Genomic DNA, 19,727 nt, shown 5'->3' with positions numbered 1-19,727 from the left:
ACAGCGTAGTGTGTGTTTACGTGCAAACTGAAGTTCACTTCCTGCCTAAAGAGTAAACAGTCTCACCAGCAGAGCAGCGCCATCTGTAAGTACTGCTGGGGACTGAACACCACTGACTGACTGACAGCTGACATTGTCCCTGCCCCTGCTGGGAACAAATTGGTCATGCTGGATGATGATGGGGTGACTGGTGTGTTTCTTTGTCTGTGTCCGTGAATGTGTGTGTGTGTGCGCTGTTCTTCCATCCTGCGCATCCCTTTGACAGTTGGCTATTGTCAGTAGGCCTCTGTCAAAGATGTCATTTATCAACACTACACTCAGTCAAACCTTGATCATCGCTTTATGGGAGTGAGACGGAAGCAGCAAAGCACCAACAGAAAACTGTTTTCTGTCACATTGTGTGAAGATTTGAAGTCTCAAGAGCGTTTGTTGTTTATGATGGGGTAGCAAGCCTCACTTCTGTGGTTTTTCTGCATAGCGTTCACATTAATGTTTCACATTAATGTTTTATAGTCACCGGCATCTTGAAGCTGCGTGGTTTTCCTCTTGTTCCCCACGTCGACGTTCAGCTCGGCTCGGCTCGGAAGATCCGTCTCAGTACCTCCTAACTTTTCTCCAAATGTTTTGATGTTTGTATAAAAAAGAAATGACTGGCCGACATTGCAGCATGCTGCTTGGATTAATTAAAGTAGAGCTTACTGCGGTGCTATTGATCAAATCATGTCACCTGATGAGCTGAATCAGAGAACCAAATGCAGATCACACTGGGCCAAATTTGTGTTAATGTGTTGGAGCGAAACATGTTTTTTTTTTTTTTTTCAATCCAAAGTACTGGAAAGTGAACTTCTCCACTAGTTCTCAGATTCAATTTGCGTCAGCAATTTTGATCTCTGGCCAGAAATGCAGAAAAGATTGAGAGATGGTGACGCCTTCAAGGATTCATGAAGAGTACCAATAAATTAGACAGCTACAGTGAAGTCCTCCACAGACTTCGGCATATTTCACTTTGCTGAGATCTGTGCGTAATCGAAATGGACAATTTTTTACGTCTGTGTACACATACTCGGTGTTGCTTGGTGTCAAACTGTTTTATAAGCAACACCGAGCTGAGAAAGTTGCCACAATCAGTCGCAAGAATGTGCAGCAGCCAGACGGTGGAGAAGAAACGGGGCAAAGGGCCCAACTATCTCATTAAACTTGCTAGTTTCCATTTGGATTGTGAGAAATGAAGGAATTTGTCACGAGAAATATATGCAGTTGATACTTTTAACAATGATACTGTCTGCTGATGGTGTGCACGGGGTCTGCACAATTTACAGAATTGTGCAGACCCCCAGATGGGCTATGAGTTCGTAGCCCATACACACAATATGGGCTATGAACTCATACTCTGTGATTATGGGCTATGAACAATAGCCCATATTGTTCATAGCCCATATACCCGAGTATGTGGGAGCCTTAAGCCATAGGTGCAACACGTCCAGTCCTAAAAAGAATTTGAATATGGAAATATTAGTTACTTAATCACTAATTAATGTTAGTTTATTCTGCAATGTACTAGAAAGTGATCTTAAGGCAAGAACTCACCAAATAAGTTTACGTCGTCTTCCAGACTGTAAACATGGATTCATCAATTATCAGTAATAGCTTTTCCGAGTGCGCTTAGATACATGCAGCCGATTATGTGCGATGTTTTGTCCCAAAAAGTACTTCATGATGGAAGAATGTTTTTCCCTCACTCAATTACTTGGCTACTTTGAAAGTGCAGAGCTGAACATTTTGCTTCAAGTAAGCAATTTCGATGACTGGAGACAGAGTTCTGCCATGGTACAATAGTGGACCAAGGGGCCACATCCATTATGTTCCAGCATGCCTGTGTGAGGGCTCCTTTGTCCTTTTGCACAATGGACACACTCAAAAGGGTGCACAAGCAACTTTTGAGGGATATTCTACCTCATCTTCTGGAGACATTTTTTTCTTCTTCTTTTTATGTCAATGTTCTGAATACGGACTTCGTCCCACTGATTGTGTGAGTGTTCATCATTGTGATTTTTTGTTCTTTCTATTTGACTTCTTGCTTGCAGAATCCTCAGTTCTAGGTCAAAGTTAGTGGCTCCCCATCGCTGCAGTAAAGGCCCACCCCACTTGTACGTTTGAAAGGAGGCATTGCGGAAACGAGGAAATGACCTATGCTTATCTACACTACATGCTAGCTGTGCTCAAACAATCAGCATAGCATTAGTAGAGCCGCTGAATAGAGCCATCATGGCTGCCTAACACTGGGGAGCCAGTGATCTGCCTATGGGCTTTATGGAAAGTGGAGGTCCTGCGGAGCTGGCAAGAGCCGGAGTGGAGGCCAAGAATGGGCGCTCGTAGAGAATCCTTTGACGTTCTCTGGCACAAACATCTCCTGCCTTTCATATCTGCTCGTCTCCTTTGTCGCTACATCTGTAATTTCTATGCATTCACGTATTATCACATTTAGGTGTTTTCCTCTTTAAGTTCAGCCCTGCTTTAATCTGCAGCAGGAAGAAGAGAGGCATACCTTGCCAGGGGAGACCTAGGGAAGGCTAAGCAGGCTTTCATTGTCCCCAGGGGTGGTGTCCATGGGTGCTCTTTGTCCAGAGCTTTCACTGTGATTAGACCATTTGAGTCGACAATTCACTTAAGACCTCCTTTCTTTCTCCTTCCTGCTCTGTTTTTCTCTCACAAGATGCTCTCCTCTTTCCACCCACTATCCCCTTACTCTCTCACACACTCTTTCAGGGTGTATTACCTGCTCATGTAATGCAGTTAAGCTCAGCCAGAAGCCTTTCCTCGCAATACCACTTAATTGCCCATGTGGCAGGTGAGGTGAATGCACGAGGGCCGGCGCAGGGCGGCGACCACAGATGGAGGCGGGGAGAGATGGAAGCCGAACAAGGAGAGGACGGGGGAGGTGAGCGAGCAAGAGCGAGGACGACAGACACGCTGCTGTTTCACTGTGTTGGTCGCAATCAGACTGTGATTGAGTGATTCATACAAATTAATTAACAATTTAAAATCTGTGAGGGTTGGTGTTTTGTTTGAACTACAAATATTGTTCAAGTTTCTACCGTCTAGCTCTTGGTTTGAGATGGAGGTAAGTAATCTGGAGGTTGTCTTCAAAACACACCAATCTGCCTTTATCTAAGCCACTCTTTCACAGCTCTGGCTACATGTCCAGGGTTTTAGTCCTGGGAGAAGATGAACCTCCACCCCAATCTGGAGTCTTTTGCAGCCTCTTAACAGGTTTTCCTCCAAGATTGCCTCGTGTTTCGCTCCATCCGTGTCCTCTTCAGCTCTAACAGCTTCCCTGTCACTGTTGAGGAAAAGCCTACCCACAGCATGACGGTGTGTTCAGAATGACGTGCAGTGTTGTTTTTCCCCTCTACACACAACATTTTGCATTTATTTGAAAAAGTTAAGTCAGATGACCTTGTGGTACAGTGTAAATAGGACATCTTACAGGCTTTCTTCATTCCAGCTCTTCCATAATGACGAGATTTGTGAAATACATGCTACCTTGTTGACTGATTCTGAGCTGTAGAGCTCTGCAGATCCTCCAGAGTTACCTCAGGTGTCTTGGCCGCTTCTTCGAGTTCAGGTGGACGACCATATCTTGTTAGGCTCGCATTAATTCAGTATATTAATTTTTGAGATATTCAAAGCTTAGTATATTGTTTTATAGCCCAATGTTGCTGCTGTTTCCTTGACTAGAACCCAAGGTTTGTATTGTAACGTGACAAAACGTGGAAAGTTTTACGAGGTACGAGTAGGTTTTATGCACGCCACTTTAGTTGGCAGAGGACAGGGGAAAATATAACACTACTACTAAGAAAAGAGGAAGGAGGGGAGGAGGAAAGGGCAGAAGAAGGAGTTGACATTGCTCCTGGGTTAGTGCTCCAAAATGGAGTGCTAAAATCATTTCAGCTCAGATAAAGCTCTGGCAGCGGCCCTCGGGATATCTGCTCTGCTCATCTGCCTCTCCAGTGAAACGGCTGCACACGGCCAGCCTCAGGGCGGCCCGCACTTCGCGCGTAAACACGCTAAAGCTTATAAAGAAACAGATGCAAATAAACAGACTCTTAGCTTGAACGCAACACAAGCACTGCTTTGCCACATGTGCAGACATCCACTGGCCTCTCAGAGCCAATTTGTTGCTCCGCAGTTTATTTCGGTTTAACCAGAAAAAGCAAAGCCTGAGGGAAATTCTTCCACTTCTGAACCTTTAGAGTTAGCACTCTGCCACCACTACTCCACCTTCTTTCCATTTTTGCTCACACCCGTTAAAATCATTCATAGGATTTGATCAAAACTCACTAAATAATTTTCTTTTTTTAATCTTCTGGCATAAACTTTCTTGCTCAGATGTCTTCAGAACATCCCCAAAGTGAAGACTCAAACCCTTGTCGTCTCAAATCTGGCTAAGAATATTTTACAGTCAGAATTATTCATCCGGTTTGACTTTGCTTCTCATTCTTGCCAAACAGGAACAACTTTCAGATTTAGGAGAGAATCAATAGAGAAGACAGATAAAAGGAAATACAAGTGTTCAGTTTAGAGCCAATGACAAGGATAAGGGGTTGTACAAGGAGAAAGGTCTTAAATACAAATGCAGAAGAGCAAGATTCCCAGTGTTTTATATATATATATATATATATATATATATATATATATATATATATATATATATATATATATATATTTAAATCTTATCAGGAAAATGTGCTTGTAGTGTCAGGCAGAAGCTCGCACAATGCGCCATATCATCGACATGAACGCCGAATTTATCTTTAGCTCTTAATGATTTTCTTAAATTGTTCCACAAACAACTTTAGTGCCTTAAAAATAAAAACACAAGTTTCCCATTGTAAAGTTATTGCCACCAACAGCCTGAATATGTCATGAAAATCCCAGAATGAATGTGGTGTTCATCAGCAGCGAAGGTAAACGTCTGACCGGCATTGTATTTCTGCAGGCAATGGTTTGTCTAATATTTACTGAAAATTAACTGTGAGACAAAGAGTCCAACAAAACAGCGAACTCTGCAGCGATCGCTTGTTCAGTAAGGGAACTGAACAAATAAAACTCCCCGGTGCCTTTTATTTTTTTTATGACCTGTGTTACATCTGTGCATTGCAAATGCAAAGACAAATGAGCGAATGCAGAGCAGTGTGGATCCTTACTCTTCCGTTTTCCCGAACCAATGAGATGCAGAACAAAAATACAGACCCTGTGTGGAAATATTGCTGTTTGCTCTTAGCGGATCAAAGCAAACTCCGGTTATTGTAAGTGAACTGCAAGGCATCCTGCCAGAGCAAATTATACGTAAGCTCTCAATGCAGTCTAACAACCCACACGCGTACAGAGGTTAAAAACATCTGGTACCTGCTGAATTAAAACCAGACTGATTATAAATTCTGTTATTGTTAAAAGCAATTTGAAACGGCATAATTATTTGTACAAAATACATTTTAGGTATTTTTCTTTGGCCGGACTTCAGTGAAATCTCAGCACATTGTAAACAGTTAAAATAAATCCACACCTGACAGTCTGACCCTCACCGTCTTTTACAGCCAAAACAAATCTGCCTCTCTCAAATTTTACTCTTCACTCTTCTCTTTGCTCCCTCTAATCTCTCCTTATTTCTTTTTGTCCTCTTCTTTTTTATCTTTCTGCTCCTCCTCACTGAGATAGAAAAATCTGATTCTCATGTTTAAAGCATCAGTGCAGTCTCCGGGCAGATTTCTGAATCAACAAAATTCTCCTTTTCTCGCATGGTTCCCTCTTTGAGTGTTGTATCTTCGCTGCGTATACTCAACTTCCAGCCCCACTTTAGCCCAGATTTAATATGCACATAATCAAAGTATATTCATCTGTTTTTTGTTTGTTTTTGTTTTTTTTTTACGAAAAATTACCCACATCGTGGTTTTATTGTACGGGTTTGAGAAATAATTTCCAAATCCTGTTCTGGTTAAACAAATTGGTGCATCAAAGAGGCCAAACTCTGCTTTCTGAGCTCTGGAGCTTAATGAAAACATTGGAAAAAAAAATTTTATGAAGTGAATAGTCACAAGTATTCCTGCTCAAATAAAGATGCACAGATAAACTGGTCAATCTTCAGCTTGACCAGCAAGTTAGAAATGTATATATTCCTTTTACTTTTTCTCCTTTCATAATTATTTGGATAATTAAAGTAAAGTACGCCGTTTCTTTAAGGCGACACCCAGTAATCTAACAAGCGTCCAACCTAATGGGCCAATCTGTGAGAGGAACTCTTGAAAGCTCGTTGGCCGGCTCGTCTTCTCACGTGTTTAAGTGTACAATCTTTGCTCTTTGTTTTTTTGTCTCTTCCCATCTCTTCCCACACCTTGTTCTTCTTTCTCTCGTTTGAGTCTCCCTCCTCTCTGTATATGTGTTTTTCTGCCACTTCTCCTCTGTGTCCGTGCCTCAGGAACCCCTAACTTCCACCTTTTATTTTGCTTTGCTCAGACAACTCGCTTTGCGCCGAGAACGGTTGCGCACCAGATGTAATTTCATCAAGTGTGCACTCTTCTACTCTTATTTGTTGTCCCCGAGAAGTGCAGAGCGTGACGGGGATGGGTGTTGAAGGAAGCCTGCTGGTGAGTGATGCGGCGGCCGAGCTCGGTCCGTCTGCTTCGGCTGCAGCTGGGGTGCAGGCGGAGCGTCACTCACACAATTGAACCGGAACAAAAAGCACTCTGCGTTGTTGGTATTTACTATGACATAGCAAAAAACCCGAACTCAGCCCTGTTCCACTTTCAAGGTTGAACACCACCTGGATTTGTTAGCAACGCAAGCTAACAACAATGTTGTTCGAATTTGTACTAATATTGTAGAAACAAGTTCACTAAACGGGTCGTATGACTCTGTTTGTGAAATGTCTTACGAAATACAAAATATCAGAAGTGTAAACTCTTATTCTGTACTGCAGCTAAGACTGCAGTTCAAATGCCAGGCATCCATTTCATAGTTTGGGGTTTTGATTGCACCATGTCAGTTTCTAGGGGGCCTAAATGTTACAATTTTTAACTTTAAAAAAATTCAACTTTTGAGTGAAATTTGAACTCTTTTTCATTCTTCAACCAATCGAGCAAAGCCAATTTACAAGACAGGAGTTGCTGAAATTTTTTTTTAAAGAATTACTTCATATAGTCAGAAAGAAATGTGGTCATAAAGGACATAATGGCACAAAAGAAATCTGCAAGGATGTTGAAACTCGTTTCATTTAAAACCTTTGGAATAGCTTGATTTCAGTAAATTAAGAAAGAAAGAAAGAAAGTAAGAGAGAAATAAACGTAAAAAAAAAGTTTGATCAAATCTGATTTTGAGGGTGTACATGTAAAAGACATATGTTGAGAAAGTCTGAAATGTGAAACTGGAAATAAAACTAGAAGGTTTGCAGACCAGTAATCTCTTAAGATTTTATAATACCTGTGACTAGAACAATAAAGATGGTTGGATAAAAGAACAAGAAAGACTCAAACTCCTTTCAAATGAAATCGGTTTAGTGTTTGCTTCTTGTAAAGCAAACACTTCATTTGCAACAAAACAGAAAATAGTTCCTCTCGGTTTTATTAAGCAGATAAAACAATAAAACAAAGGAACTGTAATGACACAAAAGGATAATCCTCAAAGCAGCATGTTATTATTATTATTATAAATGGAAGCTGAGTAGCAGTCTAATGGTCCTGATTTGGCTGCTGCTAAGCCGCTACCTGATGTCAGCACTTTGACAAGCTGGGCTGAATCTTTGCTAATGTTCAGAGCAGAGACTCCGAAACACGTCAGGGCGCAGTGACACTCCAATGACCTCAGTTCCCGACACTATCGGAAACATGTTTTACGCCGCATAATGTGCAGCCTCAATATAGACACATTTCTGTGTTTAAAGGGCTGTAAACACACTCAGACTTTGTGTTGGCGTGTCAATTGGTTGCTCTTGTTTAAAATACCCTGGGTTCTGCTCTTTAAGCTCACGTCGAAAGTAACAACAGCGCGATTAGATTCGGGAAGAGAGACGGAGAGAGAGAGAGACGTGCTGACAGGCAGGTAGAAAACTGATAAAATGTGAAGCAGACATGTATTTTATCTCGTTGCTTTTCGAGCTTTATGACAGAAGCAGTCAGACGGAGAGACAGGCCGACGGAGAAACAAGCAGACAGTTACAGGGGCAGTTAGACAGGCAGTCAGCCCTGGCATTTGTAGCAGATAAGTAAGCTATCAGAGGAGGGGGATAAATAGCAGAGTAAAGATTGGTCCGAGCCCCCTCAGAGAGGTGTGGGGGGCCACGATGCAGGCGTGGTGGGCAGATAGCCCCCTGCTCTCATTATACTCTGCCTAATCCAAAACGATGTTTACTCAGAGAGAGAGAGAGAGGGAGAGAGAAGGGGCCACGCTTATCAAAGCCCCGCACAGTCCTGGGAGCGTGTGCGCGGGGGCCTGGCTGTGGGCGTGTGTGGGTGCGCGGAGGTGAGTGTGCGTTAAAATGAGCCTATTCCAATGGAAAAAAGGATCAGGAATGTCTCCAAGGCGGGCGCTGTTGGCTAGAATGTCGATGCTTATCGCACGCTGCCGGGCTCTTCTGGTGAAAGGCGAAAAGGCTATCTGAACTGCTTATTCACAGCCTGTGTATTTACCATTTCAGCAAGGCAGAGTCATCGTTCTGTAATTGCTATTAATATTAACATGTTGCTGTTGGTAATTCAGGCTTTTGTGAGCCTTCACCTAATCTGATTTGCCGGGAGCTAAGGGTCTTTTAAACCTAAAAAAATAATTTAGGCATTCTGATTTTGAAATGTTAAAAAAGAAAGAGAAAAAAAACACTGGTTATTATTTTTACTCTTCACCCTGTTGACTTTCAGCTTTTTTTTTTTGCATCACAACACTTGACTGCAGTTTGAGTCCACTTTATAGACTACATGGTATTCTCAAAAAAATAAAAACTAAAGTAAACTAAAAAAAAGTCATTTGGAGGTTTTGGGTTTTTGCACTTATTGTCTGATGCATATCTAAATACTTCAGTTTTCTCTTTAAAAACAGAAAAACATCCTCAACAACAGATAAACATCTAGCCACAGGTACGGTTTGCCTGTCCAAAATACAAGTACATCTTAATAAATAACAATCTTGTACAAAATTCTGTTTTTAAAAAATTTTTATTTAAATCAACTTAAAAAGTCAAAATCATGTAGCAGGTGTGTACATAAACTGCATAAAAAGTCATGTAACATTTAGTTGTTACCACAATTTGTTCTCTTTGTTAATTGCCAGAATAATTAGAGTTAACATTTATATTTCTTTCTGTTAGAAAGTTGAATAAACCAAGATTAAAATGGATGGAGAAAGCTGAGATGAGATTTTTATGCTTTTGATGTGTTAATATCACAAAATTTGAGTTAAATTAAGGCAATTGTAAGGTGTGCTTGTTCAAATTTTGAAGCTAAATCCTTAGGTTTTTTTTGTTTTGTTTTTTTGAGAACTCCCTGCTGCAGCTTTATCAAAGCCCAAGTTGCTTTAATTGTAGCTTTCTGCTTCTATTACCAGCAGTAAAAGCTTAAAGTGCCTCAGTCTTTGTGTAAAGAATCTATATGCCATCTTGACTTTCATCTTCGGACCTGAATCGTATTTATACACCCAGTGTTCTGTGCTCTTTTCATTATATTCTCGAGATACATAATGCCTATTGGATTTCGGTTGTATAAATTTCATGACTTGCATCACTACTCAATATAAAGTCATGAGAGGGGATGAATAAGCTGCTGAAATCAGATCTTTTATTTTCTGTCTGTTGTGACTGAAGTGGATGAGCTTAACATAGTCATTTTCTGTATTTTTCGCATTTCGCCAAGAGGCCTTTGAAGGAACTTTTATTTCAACTAAATTAATGCAATCAGAAAATCAATCCAGTCACAACTTTGTGAGATGTAGCTATTCCTATTTAAGGAAAATTATGACGCTTTTGCACGGGAAGCGTGTTACCAAGAGTAGCTAAAGTCTGCATGTTTCATTTCATCAGTGTTTTATTTTACCACTGTAACAAAATATAGAAGCCTCCGGTAAAATTATTGCAACAATTTTACGTCTGCTCCCTTATTTAAGAAAGAAATATAGCCTGGTAACTTAAAAATGTCTTTCTTTAGCAAAGCATGATGAAGGATTTATTCTGTAGATTATCATTCTTTTATTGATTTTCACATGAACTTTTATTCATTCCACCCGTGCTGAAAACACACTTGCGGGCGCCGAGGTGGTCGTCTGAACTGTGTCTGGGCTGGCCGGGGTAATCCTGGCCTCCACTAAAGTAGCCGTGTGAGCGAACAGATTGTCAGTTGATCATGGCCAGCAGAGAGCCTTATCCCTTATTGGATCGGCCATGGAGGAGGCTTAGGAATTATCTGAGGCCTCACTTAATGTGAAGACGGATCACCACAAGAGAGCCACAGAGCCTGAAAACACGCTGGGCCCGAGGGGAGGGAGAGCAGCGAGGCTGTGTGTAACGTGGAGATGTGTGTTGGCCGCGTCACAAAGGTGTGTTGGTGTGTGCTCACAGCAACGCCACGGCCCACTTAACCCCATGTTGACATGTCTTGCCCATTTCCCCTCTTTGATATTTGTCTTATTTTTTTTTGCCATCTCGTCCTCTTCCTCGTCCTCTTCCTCTGTTGCTTTCTGACGTTCCCCTCATTCCAGCTACTCCTTTGCTTTTTGAAATGTTTTTCCTTTGTTTCACCTCTGCAGAGATGCAACAATTAGAATGTTGTCGCTGATTTCTGCTTTGACCAAAACTATAGGACAGGAAAATGTAAAACTGTGTTTTTTCTCTACCCTTCCTGCTCAGGGGTCACTTAGGAGCAGTTGGAGAAGTCAGTGTAAAACAGAGTTTTACTAATCACCTAAAATAAGTTATTACAAAGTTAATGTTACATTTTCTCTGATGTCTCCAGACTCTTAATATTTTCAAATGCAATTTGTTTTCTGACCAACAGAAATCAGAGTCTCAAAGGGACAAAAAGGGAAACTTCACCTGTACTTCAGCCTTCTTGTTATCTGTTTTATGTTTTGCTCTCTCTCTCACTGTTTCACAGCCTAAATTAACGGCAGAACTGTCATAAAAATAATTAACTTTTTTTTTTACCACTTTATAAACTTCAAGACCAAAGAGTGATGCTGTCAGATGGGTGTATATCCTTATGAATTAACTTTTGTTAAGTTCATACATAGGGAACTGAAAGTTTTTAAAACTTTCCTTATACACAGACAATATTCTACAATGCCCTCATCTTTATAGCTTTGTTTATTTTGACTTCAACATGTTTTTCCTCCATAAAGCATAGTCGATAGGATGAAGAAATCCAAACCGTTTATCCAAAACAAATGAGACCTGAGCCAAGTTTCTGGTGTTGAATCAACTGTTTGAAAGGGACGCACCTCCACGAAAGAAAAAAAGGACTGAAATTAATTAAGGCCATTCATTTCAGAAACAGATGCAATGCTTTTCAGTTAGTTTAACTTTTCTTATTATAAAAGAACAACTGGCTTGCAAAAGCTAATATCTGAGCCTCATTAGATTTCATCGGCACTTCTTTGCTTGAAACTGAAACTATGCAATCAGTCTTGCTTTGTTTTAAATATAGACGTCGGGCTCTTTTTAATTAAGTTGTGGTACAGAGACCGGAGTAACAGCCTCACCTCAAGCACTTTTAGCTTAGCTTGGCTTAGCTAGTGAGATAGTGTAGTAGTGCCTGTCTGGATTCTCTGTTCAAGCACCTAAAATAGCCCTTTAGCCAAATCCTGGCCTGGTTTTAGTTACTTGTTTGTTTTTGTTTGTTTTTAAGGCTTTGGGATTCCCCAGAAAGATCTGGAGTTTTACTAATCACCTAAAATAAGTTATTACAAAGTTAATGTTACATTTTCTCTGATGTCTCCAGACTCTTAATATTTTCAAATGCAATTTGTTTTCTGACCAAAACAGAAAACAAATTCTGTTTTGGTCAGAATTTGTTCTGACCAACAAATTCTGACCAATTTGTCAGAATGTGTTGGTCTCTTTTTAATTAAGTTGTGGTACAGAGACTGGAGTAACAGCCTCACCTCAAGCACTTTTAGCTTAGCTTGGCTTAGCTAGTGAGATAGTGTAGTAGTGCCTGTCTGGATTCTCTGTTCAAGCACCTAAAATAGCCCTTTAGCCAAATCCTGCCCTGGTTTTAGTTACTTGTTTGCTAAGGCTTTGGGATTCCCCAGAAAGATCAAGAAAAGGTGATTCAACTGAAGTACATTTGGGTTTCTATGCTACTTTTTTTTATATTGCATAAGCCAAATGTGGTTATTGAGAAGGAAAAAAAAAACACTAAAGGGTGATGGATAATCTATCCAGTGCATCTGATTACTGACAGTTAGTGAAGTCAGATTAGTGTTGCATTAAGTCAAGATGGTACAAGAGGCCAGCTCCAGGTCACTGGGATCTGCAGGGATAACATTAAGAACAGTACAACTCAACAGTAGATTTAGTAGGTAGGGTTATGTTGTTGGAGCCAACAAATCTGGTTGGTCTCTTCCTTGTAAAACCCAAAGGCGAGGTGGGAATTTAACTATGTCGACTTTCAAATACACCGAAGTTAAGCATAGAATGTAAATAAATATAGATTTGTCACTGGAATTTGTTTGACAGGTGAAACAATGAGGATTTTAGCCTTACAAACCACAGCTAGAACTCATGTTACTGGGTCGGGTTTGCTCACAAACGGCTTTTCAGCAATGCTCACACATTTTCTACGAGTCTGAGGTCAGGGTTTCGTGCTGACCACTCCAACTCATTGACTTTGTTGCCCTGAGAATACCTCGTAATTTACTTGACGGCACTATAAGGCTCGTTGAGATCCAATCAGAGCTATAGCTTCCCGACCGATGCCTTAAGATTTAGATTTTTTTTTCTCATGATGTTATGTATTTTCTGAAGTGCACCAGTCCCTCAAGCAGCAAAACATTGTAACAGTCTAACCCTGTCCCTCTGAACTGTGCAGGGTTGGTCATAACGTCGTGAGCAGTGATCGTTATGACCGAACACTGTCTCCAAAAATGCATGTTGTTGTCTCTGAGCGCATTTGCAAACTGTAATCTAAGCTATCGACGTAACTTTCAGAGCAAATTGCTCATTTTTTGCTGAATGGTCTTTTTCACTGTGCATAATGACACTAACAAACTGTTACCAGTTTTATAAGGGCTTTTGATTTTGTTGCAGAGGCTGAGATGCATGTTACGCAACAAAACGCATTAATTTCTATAACATTGCATGAGATTGCATGGTTGACACGAGGTGGCTCCTGAGACTAATAACGATATTGACCAGAGACTCACACACATCCACAGAAACACGAAACTATTCCCTCTCCTTCATCAGGTAATTGAAGGTGAGAAATAATTTCATTATCCTCAGAAAGAGTAATCTGCTCTCTGTTCTTGATCCCTTCATTTCCTACAGTGCTTCTCGACCTAGGAGGCTCTCGCTGTCTGACACACACGCACACACGCACACACGCACGCACGCACGCACGCACGCACGCACGCACGCACGCACACACACACACACACACACACACACACACACACACACACACACACACTCATGAACCACATACCTGTTCCACATGCAGCCACACTCTGATACTCATGGCACACACCTATTTTTATCACCCTGGACTATTAATGTTATTGGAGATGTGGATTAACCGTCAGGAACACATATGCTTTACAAAGCCCTTTTACTTTGAGTTGTCTTGCTCTCACACGCATGCATGTGTTTACGCACTTTCTCTCTGTCTCACACACACACATGCTTGTGTAAAGAGAAGGCGACCTGGGAGTACGGTCAGGATTCAGAGAGCAGAAACAAGCCTTTAACAGATTATCCAGTGTGGCTTGCTTTCTTTTGTCGTCACACGAGAACCAAAGATGGTCTCGCTGTTTCTCATCAGCATGAGCAGAGATAACAGAGCGGTAACGTTTGTGTCTCGTTTTCTCCAGCAGCAGTAAAATCTTAAGAAAAACCTTCATATTGTCTTCTGCCTCTGCCGCTGAGCGGTGGATTAGACCCGGTTTTACGTTGCATTACCACCCTCTACTGTTCGTCTGGCCTAGATGTTAGGGGGGAGACCCTTCATGTCAAGAGTCGTGTGCTGACATGCAGGGGAGGAGCTGAACTGTCATTTCCCAGGCCAGAATCGTCTGTTCAGATGCAATTATACTACATGCGAGCACATAATCAGGAGAGAATGGGTCAAAGTTCAAGTCGCATGACACTGAGGAGTTTTGGGCACCAAACAATATGGAGGATATTTGTGAGCAACAGATATTTTGCAGCGTCACAGTTTGTTTTTATTTATGTTTTTTTTAAAACTATTATTACATGTAATTGAAGTTTCAATAGAATCACCGAAACTGATAAAATACATTTACAGTTACATTCATAGCATTTTTTTTTTCATTTTATTCTCTCATGTAAAGTGACTAAAAGAGGTGGTTTGTGATTGAGGCATCAAACGGTGGTATAATAGTAATACACATTGCATGTTTATTGGTTGATTTTAGTGAAAATTAAAACAAGATATTAATGCTTTTTAAATAATCTGTAAAGCTGCTGTGTGTAACTTTTATAAAAAAAATGTTTTTTTTTACATATTTCTGTAAACTCTCATTATGTTATGACAGATAATCTGTGAAAAAGTCAAGTTGTGCAGAAATGCACCGCTCCCGCTCAGAAACGACCGACCAACGAGAGCCAGGAGGAGGGTCTTAGTGCTGTCAATCAACCTCATGTATGAACTGTGTGTATGAAATGTGCTAATGGCAGAGGAACAACTTACTGTAACAGTAACAACTGTTTATCTGTGTCATCATTGGCCATGCTAACTAGCCTTAGCATTCATGGCAGACTCCATTGTGAGGGAATAAATGTAAGGGGGATGAAGTGAGCAGCACATAAACAAACATGATTGATAGCGCTAAGACACTAATAGCGTCTTAGCGCTAAAACAAATATATCAATCATGTTTGTTTATGCGATGCTCACTTCATCCCCTTGCTCTGATTGGTTGTTTCTGACCGGAGGAGGCAGAGAAACTTCATTTATTTTTATTTTGTTTTTTGTTTGTTTTCAGTCTTATTTGTCTTATATTGTTGCTCTCACATAGTGACAGTTTTCACAAATATGTAAAAAAACGCATTTTCCATAAAAGTCACATTAAAGGTAACTACATCCTTTAAGGGTACTGAACTGTTTTCTGTTTGTTCAGATCTTATCCAGCTTTCTTCTGTTATATATAACTATAGTAGATGAGTCAAATAAAATAAAAAAAGCAGCACATTTTTGGTTTCAGTGTGTACATTTTGTTTTGCTTAATGCCTCACTGCAGCTGCTACAAAAAATACTGCTGCTGTCATATGAGCTGTTTCCAAGCGCCAGTATTTCCAGATCCTAAAAACACCTTTGTAAGCTATTAGTAACTCAGTTCAGATCCGTTAAACTGTATTGTCCCTGAAAGGCAGTTTGCTGGCCACTCAGCAGGTACAAAAAGTAACAACAACCTCGTCAACAACAATCTTTCAGCTCAGAAGAGGAGGCTGAGTGAAGTCCTCGCCATGCTGCACTTTATCAGTCTGACAGCAGCGGCAAAGAAAGATTTCCTCAGTCTGTCGGTTTTACGGAGTTTAATCCTGTATCTCTGTCTTGATGGCAAAAGTTGAAACTCAGCCCATAGTGGGTGGCAGGGATTGGCTGTAATAATCTCAGCTTTCTTTAACAATCTATTATTATAGAGGTCAGGAGGGATGCCAGGGGTTTACTGCATTCTTTAACTTTGCAAGCAGATGAGAGGTCAGGTGGAATAGTGAAAAAAAATTAAAAAAAATTAGCCCGCTTATAGATCTGTTCTGTTATTGATCAGCAGATTTTAACATCAGACACAGATAACATGAGTAGACACAAAACTACAAATTACAAGTTTCATTTGTTTTATTTATTTAAAAATGTAGTTTGCCCTATTTGAGAAACTAATCCTATCCTAAACATGAGAAATGCCAAGCTTTTCAGCAACATCTGACATTAAAGGCTTTCGGTAAATTAAAATGATTCTGTGGAGGGTCTTATTTCTTTGCAGAATGATTTTGAAGGGTTCTTGAGTGCAAATGTAACAGGTAATGGCCTAGTCAAAGTCCAATGCCAAGTTCTAAAGTTGTATTTTTTGTTCTTTTTTGTTTTGTCTTTAAATAATTCAGAGGTGGGCTTGCCCTGTTTTGGATCATTGCTCTGCTACATAAACCAAGTGTGTTTGATCTAAAGACTGATGGTCAGACATTCTTAGGATTTTCAGGTCGAAAGTGAATTTCTTGCTCCCATCTGTTGTAGAGCAGAGCAGCAAACCAAACCTCCACCATGTTTGACTGTAGGTATGATGTTCTGTTGCTGAAATGGTAGATGTAATAAAAACAGAAACCTTAAAAAAAAAAGTTCCAGTTTTGACTCATCACTCTAAAGAATATTGTTGTGTGCATGCATGTGTTCAGCACTAGCGGGAGAAATTGCTTTTGGTCTTTTGCCAAAGACAAAGAAAAACCCTGCAATAGCTAACGTTGAAAGCCACTCCAATTTTAGTTACATTTGGTGGAGAAGGAAGTTGTGCTCAGAGTCTTCTTCTGAGGTTTCCATGTTGTTTCATTCAGCGGTTCATGATGCGGCGCCACCACAGGTGAGCGGGCTAACTGGTCGCTCAAAGGGTTTGGTACGTTTGAACCACAGCAGCTGAAAATAAAACAAAAAAATGTTTTGCAACTTTGGTCTCCAATAAAAAAAAATTAATCTCTCAGGTATGGAAACACCCTTAGCCTACTTCATGTTGTCAGACAGGTTCCACTTGAGTTTGTTTTCCAAATCTACAGGATTCGGTTTGACGGTAAGAACCATCCCAAAAATTTAGCTTTAATCAAAGTTGATTCATTATAGGGCCTCGTTAGTTTGGATCGCAAACAAATGAGAACTGAGTTTAGTATTTACTGTTCTGATGATCTGAAAAGCTCAAGTGACGGGAAGTAAGTAAAGTAATCGTTGGCAGCACCGCAGAACTTACGAAATGATACTCAGAACCTGCGTTTGTGGGTTTGGAGACACGGATAGTGAAGGGAATCCTGGAGTTGTAAATGGACACCATTACATTACATCGGCGGACAAAAAAATGCTGCATAAAAGCAAAACATCTGCTGTGTATTTACAGCAAATAACCCAAATGTAGATGAGCTTTGCTCTTGGTGAACCACAGAACTGCTAGACTGACGCCACGATGTGAAGTTTTCCATGTCTTGTGACAAAACTCCTTTCTGAGGACAAATGAGAAGATGAAATTTAAAATGTCACTTTGGTTCATGTCTTGACACTATTTACCACTTCAGTACTGTGTGTGTGAGTGTGTGTGTATGCTGTCACACCACGCTTTAAAGAGTTTTTTTTTTTTTTTAATGGGGAAGAGGAATATTTGGACATTTTATCAATAGGCATTATTAAATCCTGCTTGCTTGAGCTAATCTTGGCGGACCGGAGCGAGGGCACCGGGAGAGTTAGTGAAAGAGTGAATAGGAGAGAAGGAGAGAGCAGGGATGTCTGCCCCATGAGGTGATGAGAGACCGTCTGTAAGCCGCTTATTATATCGACTACCACCTTTTCTTTCTCCTCCACCAGCCTCTCCCTCGTTCTCTCCCCCTTTACCTCGCTCATTTTCCTCTGTTTCCTTCGCTCGCCTTTTTGCTTTCTCCAACTTATTCTATATCCTCTCAGTCTTTCTCCTTTTTCAAAAACTTAACTGTGCAAACACACACACGCCCACGCACACACGCACACACACACACAGAGAGAGAGAATCGCGGGCGCACACACTTTTACGCGGCAGGCAGGGCCAAGGCGAACCTTCTTGTTCAAAGCCAGAAGCTGAAGTTTTATTCAAATGAATGTTTACTTCTTTCGCTGCCAAGATGTGCGTATTTGTCTCCGGTTGTGCATGTGTGTGCAATAAAAAGCGAGGGAGAAATAGTTTGGATTGAGTGTGTGCGGGCGCGCGCACTCGTTTCAGTGTGTGTTACACGCACGGCAGAAGGAGAAGGGCTGACTGTAGGTGATAAGCCAGGCAGGCCTGCACACTGTGATTATCACACACCGGACGCCCTGTCTCTCACACACACACACACACACACACACACACACACACACACACACACACACACACACACACACACACACACGCGCTCACTCCTACACACTTGCATACACAATGGCCAACGAGGGAGTGTGTTGCAGGGATTTAGGAGGGACGGACGGAGAGACAGACGAGCAGACAGAGAAAGAAGCCTTGGATCACAGGCAAGGTGGAAGCCACAACAGAAGCAAATGAACACAGACTGCGAAAATCACAATGCCTCCCTTTATGTTGGCCATTGTGTTTTCCTGGGTGTTATATCAATGCCGATGTGCTGTGATGTCGCGACACACGGGGATCCAAGTGTGTGTCTTCACACCAGAGATGCTTCGTTTGTGTCGCGGGGATATGACATCTGTCGGGCATTTTAATTGACTGATTTCCTTTTCCCGCTGTCTTTGATGCAGGTGTGTGGCCTTCTGAGGAGGTGATGGCACATTACTGTCTGCAGAAGCGGCACTCGTTCAAGTGAGTTTTCACTGTTTTGTTTTGTGTTTTTTTCTCTTTTTTTCTGCTGACGTTTTCATGTTTCAGCGGTTCAAAGTCATTGTCTGAGATGCGGGAGAAAGTGGCCACAGTTCTCTCTCTGGCCTGTTTTTAAAGCTTTAGGAGTTACAAAGTGTTATCCCACCCCCACCTGTTGCCAGTGGGGAAGGCTGCTACACACTTTGCCCTTGGTTACAAGTGACACACATTTTGCTGTTTGGAAATATTTTCACATGCGAAATAATAAATGAACCTGCAGACTATGAAAAGTAAACCAATTAAACCTGCATTTCATAACTTTTAGTTGTTTTTTTAAACATTTTGTTAAAACTGTGACAGTTTTAACAAAGTGTCAAAAATGAAGCTCCTCTGCGTCCGCTCTGTGGTCCTACTGCCATCTCCAAAAATCCACCGCTTAGTCAGAAACCGCCAGTCAGAGCCAAGAGGAGGGGCTTAGTGTTGTCAATCAAGCTCGTGCACACACTGCTCATGATTGCTAGTTTGCTCTAGCCATGGTAATGTTGAAAAACAAAACAAAATAAGAAATTACTGTTAAAGAAAAACTGTTTATCCACCGTCAGTGGTGGTCATGCTAACTAGCCCGTATACAGAGGCGATTAGTCCTGAATGCAGCCATTAGATTTTGAGACTCTTGCTGCAGGTTTTCCCCTCTTCCGTTTCTCAGCGTGTCCTGACTGGTTCCCATGAATAAAGGCAACTATTGTCACAAATTTTTATTTATTTATTTATGTTTTTAAACAGATTCATCAACCACTAATGTAAGTCCATCAATTACACTAGTTTTCTCTGGCTGTGCTGCCTCTCCCACAGCCATCGCTGTGGACTGGTGGTCAGCTGGCTGAAGGCTTATTTACAAAAGAAACCCATTTACCCATTTGGACACATTTCTAGTCACTAATAGCTAAACCTACAGACTATAAAGAAACGTGAAAAGGTTTTTTG

At 41.0% G+C, this 19,727-nt stretch overlaps 1 protein-coding gene across 1 annotated transcript in view; it reads left to right on the top strand.

The window, feature by feature from the left end:
- camkmt (calmodulin-lysine N-methyltransferase) overlaps positions 1-19,727 on the top strand; it is a 107,719-nt gene that overhangs the window by 50,664 nt on the left and 37,328 nt on the right. The window contains exon 4 of the mRNA XM_014975838.2: positions 18,686-18,746. Within this exon, the coding sequence (XP_014831324.1) occupies positions 18,686-18,746 (61 nt within the window). The remainder of the gene's footprint in view (positions 1-18,685; positions 18,747-19,727) is intronic.

Source organism: Poecilia mexicana, unplaced genomic scaffold (assembly GCF_051168715.1).
Source record: "Poecilia mexicana isolate PSO_F unplaced genomic scaffold, ASM5116871v1 scaffold_15, whole genome shotgun sequence".
In the NCBI taxonomy this organism is placed as follows: domain Eukaryota; kingdom Metazoa; phylum Chordata; class Actinopteri; order Cyprinodontiformes; family Poeciliidae; genus Poecilia; species Poecilia mexicana.
The sequence above is the reverse complement of the archived record's forward strand: the minus strand, read 5'-3'. Positions and strand labels throughout refer to the sequence as shown.